This window comes from Aplysia californica, unplaced genomic scaffold (assembly GCF_000002075.1).
Source record: "Aplysia californica isolate F4 #8 unplaced genomic scaffold, AplCal3.0 scaffold00046, whole genome shotgun sequence".
Lineage (NCBI taxonomy): Eukaryota > Metazoa > Mollusca > Gastropoda > Aplysiida > Aplysiidae > Aplysia > Aplysia californica.
Window position 1 is genome coordinate 1,751,134 of NW_004797316.1, and position 16,438 is coordinate 1,767,571.

General features: G+C 40.1%; 1 protein-coding gene across 3 annotated transcripts in view; it reads right to left on the minus strand.

The window, feature by feature from the left end:
* LOC101850144 (serine/threonine-protein phosphatase 2B catalytic subunit alpha isoform) overlaps positions 1 to 15,065 on the minus strand; it is a 53,156-nt gene extending 38,091 nt beyond the window's left edge. The window contains exons 1-3 of one of the 3 annotated variants that reach the window (XM_005092448.3): positions 14,846 to 15,065; positions 1,613 to 1,813; positions 434 to 558 (exon numbers count right to left, since the gene is read on the minus strand). In XM_005092448.3, the coding sequence (XP_005092505.1) occupies positions 434 to 558; positions 1,613 to 1,813; positions 14,846 to 14,894 (375 nt within the window). In that variant the 5' untranslated portion in view covers positions 14,895 to 15,065. The remainder of the gene's footprint in view (positions 1 to 433; positions 559 to 1,612; positions 1,814 to 14,845) is intronic. The other 2 variants (XM_005092450.3, XM_005092449.3) reach the window with 2 other exon arrangements.
* Positions 15,066 to 16,438: the final 1,373 nt, after the last annotated feature.

Here is a 16,438-nt window from a genome sequence, read left to right on the forward strand (position 1 = left end):
TTGTATACACATCAGAAAAGAATCAATCCAGGCGTTGATAATCCATTGTGCAGCACTTGAGGTAGTATCCAGTAATCCAGAGAACAAAAGTAATCCAATGTGAATGAAACGAAGTCACAGCAGTATATCCACAATTAGGGAACAAGCCATCACCGCAAACAGCTGTAATCACCAAATAACATTTACATAAACAAAACTAATTAATGTCACAACACGATTTTACCTGAAACAGCTGAATAAGAATAATACACCAACAGCAGATAACTGTTAGGTACTGATGTTTTTTGTTTTTTTTAATGAAATTATTCTTTAAAGACTGGAAACTTCTAACATACTTTTATGTCATGATCAAAAGTATTGATACAATCACTTGTTAATATATAATTGAAAGCAACTGAATTTCTGTTAATGCTCCTAAAGATATTTTACTGACCTCTATGCTAAAATAGCCTCTGTCTACATAATCCCCTAGGAAGAGATAGCGTGTAGAAGCAGGGGGACCTCCTACTTCAAACAGCTTCATTAGATCAAAGAACTGACCATGGATGTCGCCACAAACTGAAATAATAAATAAAAAAAGAATGTAAGTAAAATGCACACTTTTGGAAGTGCGCACTTATTCATTAAAAAATACATACATGGGTACTTGTACAAATCACAAAGAAGAGAGGTAAATAAAACAAAATGCAAAGTCCCATGACATACTACAAGGAAAAAAACAACAAAAAACAGTGGTGTGTCTATTGAGTAAACGAAGCTTAGATTACTGAAAATCTAAGCAGTATTAAGTTATTTTAAAAATATTTCAAAGAAATCACCACAATATTTTACAAAATTGTATTGAAGCAACTGTCCCAAATGAAATGTCATTGTGTGAAAATACCTTCCAGCACGACTTCACTAATGTAGTCAGTATTCCTCGAATATCACATGGATTCCCTTCCAGAACCTTACATTATAATGCAAAAGGGGAAAAATTCTATTCAGGAGAAATGATACTACCGAATCCACAGCTGAACCTGTCAAAGATTCCATTGTCAAAAAGAAAAGTGTTCATCTGAGTGTTACAATTTTTTGTGGGAAGTGGTCATTTGAGCAGGTTCACCAGTATTTCCCACCATTATAAAAAAAATAATTTCACATTTGGAGTACTGAATAATAAGCCCTGAGCTGGCACATCTCCGCTAACCATTCGCCAATACAGTGTCCCAGCTTTTATTTTCTATTTAGAGAAAAAAACCAAAAAAACCAACCAGTCCTCAAATTGTGAACAGCGATATTGAGAGGGAATACTGTACAATTGGGTAAAAAAATACGTAAAACAGCTCATCAGAATATGATTCCTCAGAACACAGGGTTATGTAGGAGTTGGATCTCAATAACTTCATCACATGAGCTTGTGTTAACATCAATGAAGCCTAAAATCTAGCAGATCGTGCGATAAGCACAACTTAAAAACAAGAGACCACAATTGAAACAAAACAACTCAAATTTCCCAAAAAGAAGAATAATTACATCTACAAATATGATTGGAATGGACTAACAATGCTAATGAATCCAATGCATTGAAATTTGAAATTGTACATAAATAAGAGGAATAAACGGTTGTTACCTGTGACAGGAGCTTCAATATCGATCATAGTTTTTTCCTGGCGCAGGAGGGCAGCACCTTCGTTGATAATGCGTAATGCCACATCTTCTGTGACACGTCCTTCAAGGATGAAGTGTTGTTTCAAAACATCTGGCCTTGGCTTTCCTTTGGCATCAAATGCTTCACTCATGGAAACTCTATGACTAGGAGGGAAAGGAACACCTGAAAAGAAAAAACAAGGAGAAAAACAAATCAGGTTTATGTTATAGTTTTGGGGGGAGGGCTTTTCAAGACATAAAACGGCTGTTAACATCCAGAGAGGTCCCACGAAAGCAGCCATTTATTCTGAAAGGCATGAAAATTTAATAAAATCTTATTTTGGCCGCACTATTTTTAGTAATTATAAAAAAAATTTCTTTTTGTTTAAGTTTTAGACATGAACGTTTCCTGGATGGGTCAAGACCACCCCGCTGAACAGTGAGAAACCTTGAATAATCATAGATAAGAGTCAGTCGCCACTGCATCTTCCCTCCCATTGTGAGAAACTTTCCTGTGGCTACTGTCCCCCATTGTGGTATCAAAAACACGTTTTATATTAGTAGAGGTTTTACGGCGCTCGCAACTTCATAAGGTCATATGAGCGCCAAGGGGTGGATGTCAACAGAGAAGTCCTTACAGGGAATCAGGCTTACTCTGCTCACCTCTCTAGCCTCAACAGCATGACATTATTGACATTATTGGATCCGCCCATTTACAATTCTACTGTGCATTAGAACGAGAAATGTCCCACTTTGGGAATGGCCTAAAGACACTTCAGTCAGTGGCATCGCCGGGGGGAGAAGAGTAAAAAAACACCAGTAGTTACATTTTGTTTTCGAGTGAAGAGAAGCACATTGACACAATAACGCTCAAATAGCGCTGGAAGCAAGAGAGATAGAAACAAGAGGGAAAAAAAGAAGTAGGACCTACCAGTAGCATCATCCAAACACCCACCTAGGGGTCTCAAACTTGCAGCCCGGAGCCATTTGGGACTCACATGACAATTATTTTTGCATTCCTTACTTTGACATCAAATATTAGTGTTAGTTCAGCTCGCACAATAGCTCTGACTCAAGAGAGCTTTCGATGGTGTTTGTTCATAAGTTTTAGATGTCATTTCAAAGTTTCACTTCATATAAAAATTACTTGAAACCCTTTTAAAATGGAATGCTTGATGCCCCCCCCCCCTCCCATGTGTTCATCAGATGGTCGTTTATTTTTAGTATCTTGGATTCTAAAGCTCAAGTCAGGACCTCAATGAACCTTCTAATACAGAGATTCTTTGCAGCTTCCAGGATACGAGGCCAATAATTCACAAATCAGATTTTATCATTACCATTGTCATTGTCTATTTTGCACACTGGAAACTTGAAAGTTTTTCAAGTTTCAATTTCGCCCCCCCTCATAGATACGAGGCCAATACGCCATATAAGACCTTCGCTTTGGTCTTGCCATTTCCTCTGATTGGTCTCTCTATGACACCCAGAAAAGTAGGGGAATGTCCCTCTTAGCCTTTCTTTCTTTGACCAGTTAGAGCAAAGTTGTCAAACTCAAGGCCTACATCCAGCCCAGCAAACAATTAAATCAGCCAGCGAGAGGATTCTTTGAACTTAGCATCTCAGACCTTTCTCGGACCATAAATGAACTTATTGCCATGAAAGGATTCCAAACATCTAGTTCTGACAAATTGACAAGGGCATGAATTGACATACCTTGTTTTATCATTTTAACCATTGTCTTTTGTTATATATATTATACATGTCTTTGTTTAAAAAAGATTTCGTTGTCCACAGCTTAATGTGTGCTCCAGTTCAGCCCACAACCTTAAAGGCGATTTGAGTTCAGCCCCCTGAGTGATTGCGTTGAACTCATATCTGATTTAGAGCAGAGCTACCTTAAAGTTCCCATTTCAGGTATTTGGACCCAAAAATCAGGTAGTACAAAGACAAAGAAGGAAAAAACAAAAGATGATCATTGCCCCAGTACACGTAGCTCTAGTTATCATCAAGCGGGGCATATTGCTGTTCGCGATATTGGGTAATTATATTTTGAAAACGTATGGCAAGCACAATGCATGTGTGTGTGTGTGTGTTTTAGTTTTAGTAGAGGTTTTACGGCGCTCGCAACTGCATAAGGTCATATTATGAGCGCCAGAAGATTAGAGCTGTTACAAGAGAGAGTAACAAACAAAAAAGATGAAGGGGAGATGTGTGTGTGTGTGTGTGTGTGTGTGTGTATGCGTGTCCCCAAGAAAGCGTCCTTGTGGGGTTTCAGGGGGCGCAGCTCCCAAAGAACTTGAAATTTAGCGCTTTTTTAAAAAGATGGTACTTGAAGAAATTGCCAACAACCCATTATAACACTTATTTTTATTCACCAATATTTTGTATTGCTGGATTTCTTCACCTACATATCTTTCCATAGCTGGCAATGTTTATAAGCAGGTTCCCTTTGCCAGTGCTACAATAGTTCAACAATTAATAATTATTTTGTTATCGAACCATTCACAATTTTCATCTGGATAAAGAAAAATTGGCAAAAGTTTCTTTCTGAAAGTGATTTTCTATCCAAAAAAATCACAGGTTAATTTACTTCGTCTTTGTTTTAAGGTCATATGAGCGCCAAGGGGTGGACGTCAAAAGAGAAGTCCTTACAGGGAATCAGGCTTACAGTGGCTTACTCTGCTCACTGCTCACCTCTATAGCTTCAACAGCACAAAGTCTGCTTCGTCTATCAAGGCATCCCGGAAATAGCGGGTCACAAGAGTGTGACAAACATACATGATAAGAAGTATAGGAAAATGACGATAGTAAGGATTAGGAAAGAAAAAGCAGTAGTTCCCTTTTGTAGTTGAGTCAGTGGCACCACCCAAGGGGGTATCAATTTACTAGATTAACGCGTACATTTTTCAGGGGGCGGCAACAATCTGAAGATAGACAGAAAGAATGAGAGAATGAAAGAAAGAAAGAAATTTGCACAAAAAGTTTGTGATCACGCCTAGCCAAATTTGGACTAATCCGCAGGTAAAAATGTATTGCCGACCAACCCGCAATGAAAGCAACACATAATGGCAGATTGCAGGAAATGCGCCATCTGTGGACCTGCATGTGAGCCTCAACCAGATTGTCTGAAAATTGTGTGCCCCCCCCCTTTGTGGGTGTCATAAAAGGACATGGTGATTTATTTTTTTTTAAAATCGATTTTTTTAAATATTTAAATCAAGATTTTTAAAATTTAAATCGGATTTTTTAAATTAAAATTTTTTTTTTTAAATATCGACACAGTTTAGGATTTTTGGTTGCTAAAAGTATGTTCTTTTAGTGCAAAATGCATTGTCTTTATTTTAACTCATGATTAATTTAAGCAACCGCAAAAGAAAGTGACAGGGGGAAAGCAGACTTTTAAGCATGATTATATTAGTCTACTAAACCTTATATCTGTTTTATAAAACCAAGGAAAGGAATTCTGAATGTTTAAAGATGTAAAAACAGAATACATTTTTTAAAGTGATTTAAATCACTGAGTTTTATTTTTAAAATCAAGTTGATTTAAATTTTAAAAAATCAACTGATTTAAATCAACCCAGCTTTGATTTCAATTATGGAAAAAAAAGTAAATTGAATACTGTATTATTTTACAGTGAAAGGAGGGAAAGCAGACTTTTAAGCATGAATATATTAGTCTACTACACCTTATATCTGTTCTATGAAACCAAGGAAAGGAATTCTGAATGTTGAAATATGTAAAAACTGAATAAAAATAATTTTAAAAAAAAAGTGATTTAAATCACTGATTTTTATTTAAAAAATCAAGTTGATTTAAATAAAAAAAATCAACTGATTTAAATCAACCCAACCCTGTAAAAGGAAGGACTTCCGTGTAACGAGCAACCACCCCTAACAAACACAATAAGGAAGAGACCTAACCCTAACCCTAAAACCCTTCCCATACCCTTAAAAGTAGCCCTCTATTCTACTTTTGTCTCATAGTGGTCGCTCATTGCGGAAGTCCTCCATGATAAAATAGCAGCACAGGTACAAGAATACGGCCCTTCAGAAATGTAAAAGAGCCAGCAAAAGTCCAAAATGAAAACAAAAACACACCCCAAAACAAATAAGGAGCATAATGGGCTAAATTGCTGTAAGAGGGGATACAATATACACAGTAGGGGAAATCTTTTGTGATTTCGGAAAGTTTCAACACCCTCTTGGCTCAGGGTAGACCTCTAAGTTCTTCTAGAGAGACATAAATCATAGATCTAGTTTCAAGGCCTAGATCTAAATGAAGATTGCAGCATCATTGCAGATGTCTTTTCGATGAACAATCCTTTTTTTTCCCCCTCCGTTTTGGAGTTGGAGGAATCAATAAGACAATCTGAAGAAAAAAACAATGTCATAGATCGAATAGTCACCCTCTCTATTTCTCTGTCTCTCTCTCCATCTCTCTCCCCTCTTTTTCTGTCTCTCTTTCCTTTGTGTATCGCTTGCCTTCTCTTTCTCTTTATTTGTCAGTCTTTCTTTCTCCCCCACCTACTTTCTCACTCTATCTTTCTCTCGCTCGCTCCTGTCAACTGAAGCATGATATTTGCTAGCCCTTCCCCCTGTTCTGTACCCCCTCCTCTCTCTCTCTCACACACACACTATACCGGGTCTGGGTGCTGAAACTTTCCGTAATCACAAAAGATTTCCCCTACATGGTCTGTTTACTTCGTGACTTTGTACCCAGTTACCGAGATAGATCTAAACTTCGCCTGATGAAATGCTCTTTTACCAACATTAACATTACAGCATAACCTATAATTATAGGATTTGACAATAGAATTGGAAAAGAATCCTCCTTAGAGGACTATAATGATCTATATAAATCTAGATCCAGTAGAACTTGACAAGTGAGTAGGCCTTAAAAGAGTGAATAAATCAAAATCTGAACCATCAGTCAACAGACGAATTCAAAATGGCCGCTCAAGCAAGAAACTGAAAGTAGATCTAATTTAGGTCGTCGCCCTTTTTCGTATTCGTATTTCTACTCAGGTTCCGACAATTATGCCGGAAACGCCGACGTTGGCACGAATCAGCCAGGCCTCACACTTCGCATATTGACTAATACAGGTGGGCCTAGCTTTAGCATCGGCAGGGTAGCGGGTCGGGTCGCAATTGTCAGACTCCATACGATTGTCGGCCAACATGCAGGCCTATTGTATGTTTGTCACTCTCTTGTGAACGGCTATTTCCAGAGTGCCTTGATAGTCGAAGCAGACTTTGTGCTGTTGAAGCTAGAGAAACGAGCAGAAAGCCAGATTCCCCTTTTAGACTTCTGTTGACATCCACCCTTTGGCGCTCATTATGACCTTATGCAGTTGCAAGCAGCGTAAATCCGTACTAAAACAAAACCACCACTACCATCCCCCGGGGGCTACGCTGCTCGCAACTGCATAAGGTTTATTTCTTATTGTTACAACGAAACCTTAGAGTTAATTAAAAATCATTAGCATTTAATCATAGTCATGGTCACTCTATGTGTGACTGTGAGTTCAATGTTTACCTGACTTTTTTGAGGATTAGTTTGTTAGACATGAACTAAGAAACAAACAACCTTTTTAAAGTTTCTAAAACAAGGGTTTAATTAAATACCCCTTCAGATAGATCTTAAGTTAGCCTGAAAAGGGGAGCCCTGATCGCCTCAGTGTAAACTCCATAAAATCTGTACAATAACAAACCATCGACTGATTTTTAGTAGTATTGTATCATTAAGGAAATTTCAAGAATTTGGTGTGCAGGTGTTTGAAAAAATATATTCATCTGTTAAGACAAATTGAGATAAGTCATTACCCTAAAGTTAGAGAATCTATGTTCAACAGTTAAGGAACGTATTTGATATATATAAAGTCGCGCCACGAATTTTTGACTGCACTATAGTATCCGTCAGTGGGCACTTGCAAACACACAGAGTACTGGGAAAGTCAATACCTTTGAAAACCCTGTGGGGAAAAACAAGGGTGCATGGCAAGCTTGCTGAACGTTAGTGCTGCATTTTTATTATGGTTGACCAGGAAATATGTCAACGTCACTTGAGATACATGTTCACACAAAACAGGAAAGCACTGCTTTTATCTTGCAAAGAAATGCGCTATAATATTTGAAGTAAAGATAAAGACAGCAAGAAAGACACATAGAGGGGGTGGGGTACCTGTTGTCATTACACTCCAGTTACTGACTACTACAGAATTTTGCAAGCATGTATTTGTCTTGTTTGAAGCAATTTTCAATAGAACCAGCAATAATTACAGCAATGTAATGTGTGTCGGGGGAACCAGAATTCCACAACCAACTTGCCACCACGAAAGTAAGATCTCAATTACATCCTTGCTTTTGTCATCAGAAAGGCAACTAAGCCAAGATGCCTAAATTCTAGAGGTATTATATTCAAGATAATTTTAAAGACTACACAGCTGAACCTCTCCAAGATGGAATCACAAACAAAGGAGCTAGTGAGGTCAAAACTAGTAATAGTATCCACAAACGGGACCGCAATTGTACACGAGTGGGCGCTTTTTCGGAAGTTCCCACCACGCAATTGTTAAGCGCCAGTTTTGGGCCCAAGAGCGTGTGGGGTTTCAGTTGGCCGGCTCTATTTCTCTGAACGTTCTGAGAAATAAACTTGAACTTTGTTTCTCAGAACGGTTTCCGTTCTCGAGATTTGTTGATAATGATTGCGAATGGAGTGGCCTGTATGTGCACATGCGCGTGTGTGTGTGTGTGTAAGGTGTGAACCGCATTAAAAAAAAATTTTCTTACAAGGATTTTAGTTTCTGCAGGGTGACTAAATATGCAAAATAAGTTACTGCCAAGGTCCATCAGTCTTGTTTTCTTGCAGTACCTTTTGAAGGTATTTTCAGAAGAAGTAAAGATCAAGTCCGGGAACGTTGCCCCAATCATAACATAAGTTTTTGAATATAGATCAAGTTCGGGAACGTTGCCCCAATCACAACATAAGTTTTTGAATATTCAAACATTTAAAAATCTCTAGCTCAAAGAAATTGCTTCTTCCCAGTCCTTGCAGAATGGCAGAATGAAAGATGACGCCTAAATCTCGCAAATAACCTAAAAATCCAGAGAACGGAATCCGTTTGGAGAAATACGAGTTCCACTTTATTTTCCCTAACGTTCTGAGAAATAGTCACTCCGTTATGACTTTTACCATAATTTGATGTTTTGTAGTGGTTAGGTTTGATATCTTAGCTCGCCCCGCATCAAACATCTAGATCTAGATTTAGATCTGGGATCTAGGCTCAAATATAAGGGGGGTGGGATCTGGCTTATTGTGCTTGAGTGCTTGGTGTTGTGTGTTCGCCTCTCTGTCCCTCTGTGTGTGTGTGAGTGTGTGTGAGAGAGAGAGAGAGAGAGAGAGAGAGAGAGAGAGAGAGAGAGAGAGAGAGAGACAGAATGCGTGTGTGTGTGTGCGAAGTGGGAATATGGGGGAGGGGGGTGGTAATATGTGAAGAGGGATTTTTTGTAATAGTTTTTGCTTTACTGGGTGACAAATGCAAAATAGGGAAAGGACTTCCGTAACAAGCGACCACCCCATCAAACACAATAAAGAAGGGCCACCTCTATTCTCACCCCGGGTGAGAATAGCGCAGGCGAGTCTTTTGGCTATTTTCACCCGGTGGGCATTCACCGTTATAGCCTAGGCCAACCAGTGAAGCGCTCACCCTGAACCACAGAATTCTACACTGTGATAACAGAATTCTAGAATTCTGTGCTGTGAACAAACGTTCTAGATCTATTACTATTGTTAGTGTTAGCCTAAAAGCGTGCAATTTTGTCGTGGGCAGTGGAGAGAGAGAAAGAGAGAGAGAGAGGAGTAGTGCGAGAACTTCCGGGCAAAACAAACTGGCGACCCGCGTAGTTCGGCTCGATTCGGAAAGTTAAATAGACGTAGCATCTTTTTAGACAACCAAATTAATTTAGTTTTCTTGTTTAAAAGCATTTTTTCACTTTGTTTTGGTCAATTTGACCGTCCACACCGATAGACAGTATTCAGAAAGAGACAGAGAGAGAGAGAGAGAGAGAGAGAGAGAGAGAGGGGAGGAGTAGATCTTGCGAGAACTTCTGGGCAAAACAAAATGGCGACCCGCATAGTTCGGCTCGATTCGAAAAGTGAAATAGCCATAGCATCTTTGAAGACGATCAAATTAGCTTACTTTAGTGCTATAATGTAATTTTTTCTTGGCTTTTATCAATTTGATCATCCACACCGATAGACAGTATTCCATGAGGAAAAACAGGTCTTGTTTCACACCGGGTGAGAATAGCCTACGCTGGCAAGTCTCACCCGGGGTGAGAGGTAGATCGTATTTCTATTCTCACCCCGGGTGAGAATAGCCACTTCCATAAAGAAGAGGCCTGACCCTAACCCTCAATTCTGCTGTCTCATAGAGTAATATTACAGGTTCGGTCAAAATAAGGACGAAAACAGGCACGTTGACTTTAAAGCTTTATATCTCCTAACTGCCTTGCCCTAGAGACAAACCGAAACCAGCTACAGGAAGTCATGTGATTGGATGACCCCAGGAATGACCTGTTTCAGCTTGTTCTCATGTTTGAGGCCCTTACTGGGTGCAAAAGTGACGCCCAATTTATTTACGAGTTCGGTCGCATATTTTTGGTTTTCTCATGGATTCGGGCAGTATTTTGACATTCGGTCATTTTCAATTATTATCACATTTGTTTCTTTGCAAGCTTAATAACATGATTTTTAATGTTTGTTCAACACTTGGACACAATGATAGTTTGTCTAAAGTGGTATTCACCATTTATAGCTATTTTAATGAGTATGTATCTGACCCACTCTACTTCGTGGTATCTGACTCTACTACACTGGTATCCGACTGTATTACACACTGGTATCTGACTCTATTACACTGGTGTCTGACTGAGTTAATATGCTGTATCTGATTCTACTATTATTTAAAGAAAGTGGCTATTCCCACCCGCCCGGAAGTTCTCGCAAGATCAACTCCTCCCCTCTTCTCTCTCTCTCCGTCTCTTTCTGAATACTGTCTATCGGTGTGGACGATCAAATTGACCAAAACAAAGTTAAAAAATGATGTTAAAACACAAAAGTAAATAAATTTGGTTGTCTACAAAGATGCTACGGCTATTTAACTTTTCGAATCGAGCCGAACTACGCGGGTCGCCATTTTATTTTGCCCGGAAATTCTCGCGCTACTCCTCTCTCTCTCTCCACTGCCCACAGACAAAATTGTATGCTTTTAGTAGGCTACAATTGTAATGGAACGTTTGTTCACGGCACAGAATTCTACAATTTTTCTGTTATCACAGTGTAGAATTCTGTGGTTTAGGGTGAACGCAAAATTTGGTGAACGCGCACCCGGTGAGAATAGCCACAAGACTCGCCTGCACTATTCTCACTCCGTGTGAGAATAGAGGTGGCCTTATTTAAATTATGCACAAATTCTTTATTCTTTGTTATATAACCATTGGCCTTGGCTCTATATTATCTTATGTGCCCGAAGGATGAGAAACTACGGATTTTATGTTACAATCCGGGCACCCCCCCCCCCCTTTGGGCAAAAACGGCGAGACTAAACGGCAAATTCTCATTCCAGAGATGCCAACCACAGAAAACCGAAATGAGTATTGGGAAATATGAAAATGTGTATTTTCAGGGGAAAATGTGTATTCCCCACGACCGACCGACCGACTAGTAATAGTAAAATGTTAAAGGGGTTCAGCAATATTTCCTGAAAAAAAATTACTAGATCTAGCTCACCAGCTCGAAAAAAGGAGCACACACGCGTACAATATACATGTATCCAGTCAACAACATGTCAGTGTTCAGTGTCGTACTGGGGTCTTGTTTGACTTAAATATTGCAGTCTATTATACCGCTAATATTTTCCTCTCATTATTATGTAAAAAATAAATCCTGCTTTGAGAGTTCGGAAGAGCCTAGAACAAAAATTTCGACAACCAAGAGCCAGTCTAAGTACTCTAAGTGTCATGATTCATATTATGAACTGACAGACTCAAATTATTGCTCATACTCAGAGAAAAGCGATAACTTGAATGACTCAAGTAGACCCATGCACTGTGAGAGTTGTAATAACTGTGGTAGGGCAAGATGTAGTGACACTGAAAATCTACCAGTCTTGAACAGAAAGCCACAACATACACTGTAGGCTAGGTATAATTTACTATCACCCATCCAATGAAACGCTAACACATGATTTCAATAACACAGACTTGCAAAGTTTGAAGGGTCCCGATTCCGCACACGGCCTGCACCAACAGCCAACGCGCGCTTTGCAGAAAGCTCTTATCAAAATTTTGAAATGTGCTTCCAAGTTTTTGTCCTCTGGTGTTGCCTTCACACCCTCCCCCATATCTTAAACCTCCAAAATATCAATAATCTCCTACCCTATTCCGTAGTCCTATACTTCGCAAGGCCGTTACTCCCACCAAAGACGGTCTTTGCTCACACGATGCCGCATTTATTTATGACACGAATGCGCGCAGGTTCAGTGACCGGTCACGATGGCAAGCCAGACAATCTAAAAATCGGACTACGCTTGTATTTTCTTTTTTTTCCACAAGTGACAGCACAGAGGCAAGTCCGAGCATTGATTAAATTTTATAATTTATTTGCACAGCGACCTTGCGTTTATACTGCACAACCTGCATGTCACAAAAGCTGCGTTATTAGACAACTGCTGGCAAACTACTCAAAGGCAACGAAAGCGAAAGTAGATCTTGATTTTCTCGATCGAGCCTCGGTTTTCAAATATTCCAGTTCTGCGATACTGATACTATTTTGACAAAAGATGGGACATGAGATAGGTTTACTCAATCTCGTATTTTTCGCATTCCAGGACGCATATTTTTTCATGAAAAGTCGTATTCGCGTATTTTCGGCAAAAAATCGTACTAAAATACGTAAAATCATACTGGTTGGCATCTCTGTCTTTCATCCTTGACAGGGCCTCATATGCAAATAACTCTCCAGCCTTCAGAGTCTACCAAAACGTAGAATCTAGGTCACAGGCTCCTTCATCCACAACCAATGTTAACTCTTCGGCGCTTTTTCGGTAGTTCCCACCCCCCTTATTTGATAGAGCCTGACCTACATCTAGATCTATATACGTTTGATTCGCGGCAAGCTAAGATGTCAAACCTAACAACTGCAAAACATTAAATTGTGGTAAAATTCAGGGGGGCATGCCCCCCTGAAACCCCACACCTTGTTTTTATTAGGTCAGGGGGGCAAGCCCCCCTGAAACCCCCCTACTCTTGGGGCCAAAACCGGCGAATAACAAATGCGGGGTGGGAACTACCGAAAAAGCGCCAACTCTTCCGGGGAAAGAGCTTAACACGGTTTTGCTCAGTTGATGAAGAAAAATCTGTCTTAAGGACTATTTTTAGCAAAATATCGCCGTAACTTGTTTCAATGAAAGCAAGGGAGGTTGCTTTAGGTTTGTGTGCCACTCTTTTGGGGCTAGATTTGAAAAAGTTTTAAACGATCTTTTTGTACTCCAGAGCCCGACAGCTATAAAAAAACGTGCTGCCCGAACCGGTACGATTACTGTAAGTCATGATAAGTGGTCGCTCGTTACGGAAGTCCTCCCCTCTAGATATTACTAGACTAGATCTAGAGTCTAGATCTAGGGCGATTGTCAAGATTTCCGCGTTTAATTCCGATGTGCGTTTTTCATAGCCTCAGGTATGTTTCGCTTTGGTCCCTAACCCTAACCCTGGGTCAGGGTCAGGGTTAGGGTTAGGTCAGGGTCAGGGTTAGGGACTTAAGCGAAACATACCTGAGGCTATGAAAAACGCACATCGGAATTAAACGCGGAAATCTTGACAATCGCCAGATCTAGATCTAGATTTCTAGATCTATACTTAATTTGAAAATGCCTTCAAAAGGTGTTGCGAGAAAACAAGACTGCTCGACTTTGGCAGTAACACTTAAATCTAGATGTAAATCTAACCCATTTTGGAAGGACTTCCCGTAATGAGCAACCAACTATGAGACAGAGCAGAATTGAGGGCTAGGGGTAGGGGTAGATCTAGGGTTAGGGTTAGGCCTCTTCTTTATTAGGTATTTTTTTACTTTCCCTCCCGTCTCACACTCAGCTACCAGTTGTCTATTTTCTACTAAATATTGATGCGCTGAACACGAATATCAACTTCATTTCCGTCGCAAATTAATGGTTTTTGAAATATTTGGTTGTTTTTAACCGAGATAGACATGCTTTGGACCAATCGGGGGGTTCCAGGGGGGCCTGCCCCACTTGGGTAAAAGAAAATCTGGGGGGTTATAGGGGGGCATGCCCCCCCTGTTTTTACACCCATAATTTGATATTTTACAGTTAGATTTGAAATTGTCTTGAAAATAATAGATTTGCGACAGTTTTAGTGGCTTTATGTGTGATCTGCAGCAAACAGTACAGCACTTTGACCCCTGAAACAGTGCATCTGTGTGCGGGAGTGAAAGTAAAAATTTACCCTTTATTATATTATTGTGTTTGATGGGGTGGTCGCTCATTACGGAAGTCCTTCCATCTAGAATGTAGATCTAGATCTAGATCTAGCTAGATCTAGTCCGGCAACGTTGCCCCAACCACATTTGAAGTATCGGACACGCTTCTTTCTTCTCACAGAAGATAAGGCAGACAGCACAGTGCACAGTACTGACTCTAGAATCTAGTCAACACGATTAGAAGAATGGGTTCAATGAACGTAGAATCTAGATCTACCCCATCTAAAACCAGAGGAGTAATTTCGACATAAGAGACCCATGTTGCAAAGCAGACAAAATGCACATGTGCAACGGGTTCTTGTCTTGTGTGCAGGTAATAAATTGGACCGACTGGTTGGTTCTGTTTACATACAAATCGAGAGGAAGCTCGTCCTCATCCTGATTACATACACACTTGTCCATCCGATTTTGAGGTAGACTTGCCCTTCAATAGGTCTAAAATTGAGGATGCAAAAACACAAGCTACACCTCATTACATAAACTCTTCAATACCTACGATTTCCTTGCTGCTCAAAATTCCATGCACATAGAGCTGTGCAATACTGGCGCTTTGCTACTACCTTTTCCAAGTGCGATATGCTAATGATGGCCGACATAACCCGATCTAATATGGCGGTTGAAAGATGGCTTCTGTGCAAAGCCGCTATCGGGACTTACTTTTGATGATCCTTTCTGTCGTAGACATCTTACTGTCTGTTGTGGCCATCTTAAGGCTCACAGGGCATTAAATTTGAGTGTAAGTGCCTCCGATGGCACAGGGGTATTCCGATATCACTCGATAGTTCCTCTATGGTACAACTCCAAGATGGCGTTCACAACACAACATTTGCATACACTCAGAGCCTACTGCGCATTGTTTTGCGCAACCGGGCCATCGCCCTGGGATTCCACATAGTAAGAAATAACCGATAAACCAGACGCTTCTATCACACAGCCAATTCAACGAAAAGCGCTTTTCTATTATTATTATTATTATTAATTTTGTTGTCACTTTTAATTTAGAAAAACAAACAAATAAGAACAACCATAAGAACTTTTTACTTCAAGTCATCACTATCTTCATAATCCAGTCAATGAAAATCTCCACAAAGAGGGGAAATAACGAACTAACAGTGTAGTACATTATATATGTGTGTGAGAGAGAGAGAGAGAGAGAGAGAGAGAGAGAGAGAGAGAGAGAGAGAGAGAGAGAGAGAGAGTGCGCTTCCTACGCAACGTGTTGGGTTCCCCAGTCTCGCAAGCAGTGTTCAATGAGGATTCTTGTTTCTTGTAGGTCTAGATTCTAGATCTACGCCTTGCGAAAAAGTAAGCCAGTCAATTCGGAGACGAGACGGGGCGGGATGGCGTAGCGTGACAAACAGACGTGACGAAGGCAAAAAAAAAAACAAGGCCGAAAAGTAGGGGGGTCTAGGATACACCCTAGGTGTCAAGCCACAAAATTCTACACTTAGATCTATGGAATGTTGTGTGCCAAGCCTATTTTACAAATCATATAGGCCTGCTGGCAAGGTAAACGGAATCCCTTTAATTACTTTGGGAATCTTCATTGTCAAACTCGCAGTTAATAGGCTTGACCCCCCCCCCCCTCCCCCCTCCCGCGCACGCGCGCGTGCACACTGCAAATAACATCTACGACGACAATAGTGGAAACACCAAAAGATATCTGAAGATGCTAACAATAACTTGGAAATCAGTGGAACACATGGGGATCTAGTTAATGCTAAATAAAGACTGACCAGAACTGGAAAACATGTTGCCAATAAGACAGCAGATAAATAGCCTACCTTTTTAACATGAATCTATCACTTTTGCTCGTTCAATATGAGCAGATCAACTCTTAGAAAATAACGGTTCAACAGCAGGACAAACAAAGACAAAGCTAGGCCTATTCCCTAGCAGACTAAGCCAGTGTCTAGGTCTAGTACGCGTGTATAGTTTTGCATGTATGTCTAGTTTTGCAGAATACTTACCCAAGGCGATATCTCTGCCACTCCCTTTTTTGTTCACGTTATGCAGGGAGCGGGTGTGCTTTGGAAACTAATTTATCATGAATAGTCAATTATAAGTGGTCGAGGAGGACAGCTCATGAAAACTCGTATGAAGAACCTTTAGATCTAGTCTTCGGCCTGGTTTGGAGACTTTGAAGACTGACCAAGGACCTTACATATAACCTCCTTGAGACTGACTGTGAAACAATAAAAACTTACTCGCCGCATCTCCTACTGCGGCCGCCCACCTATATTTTTCACT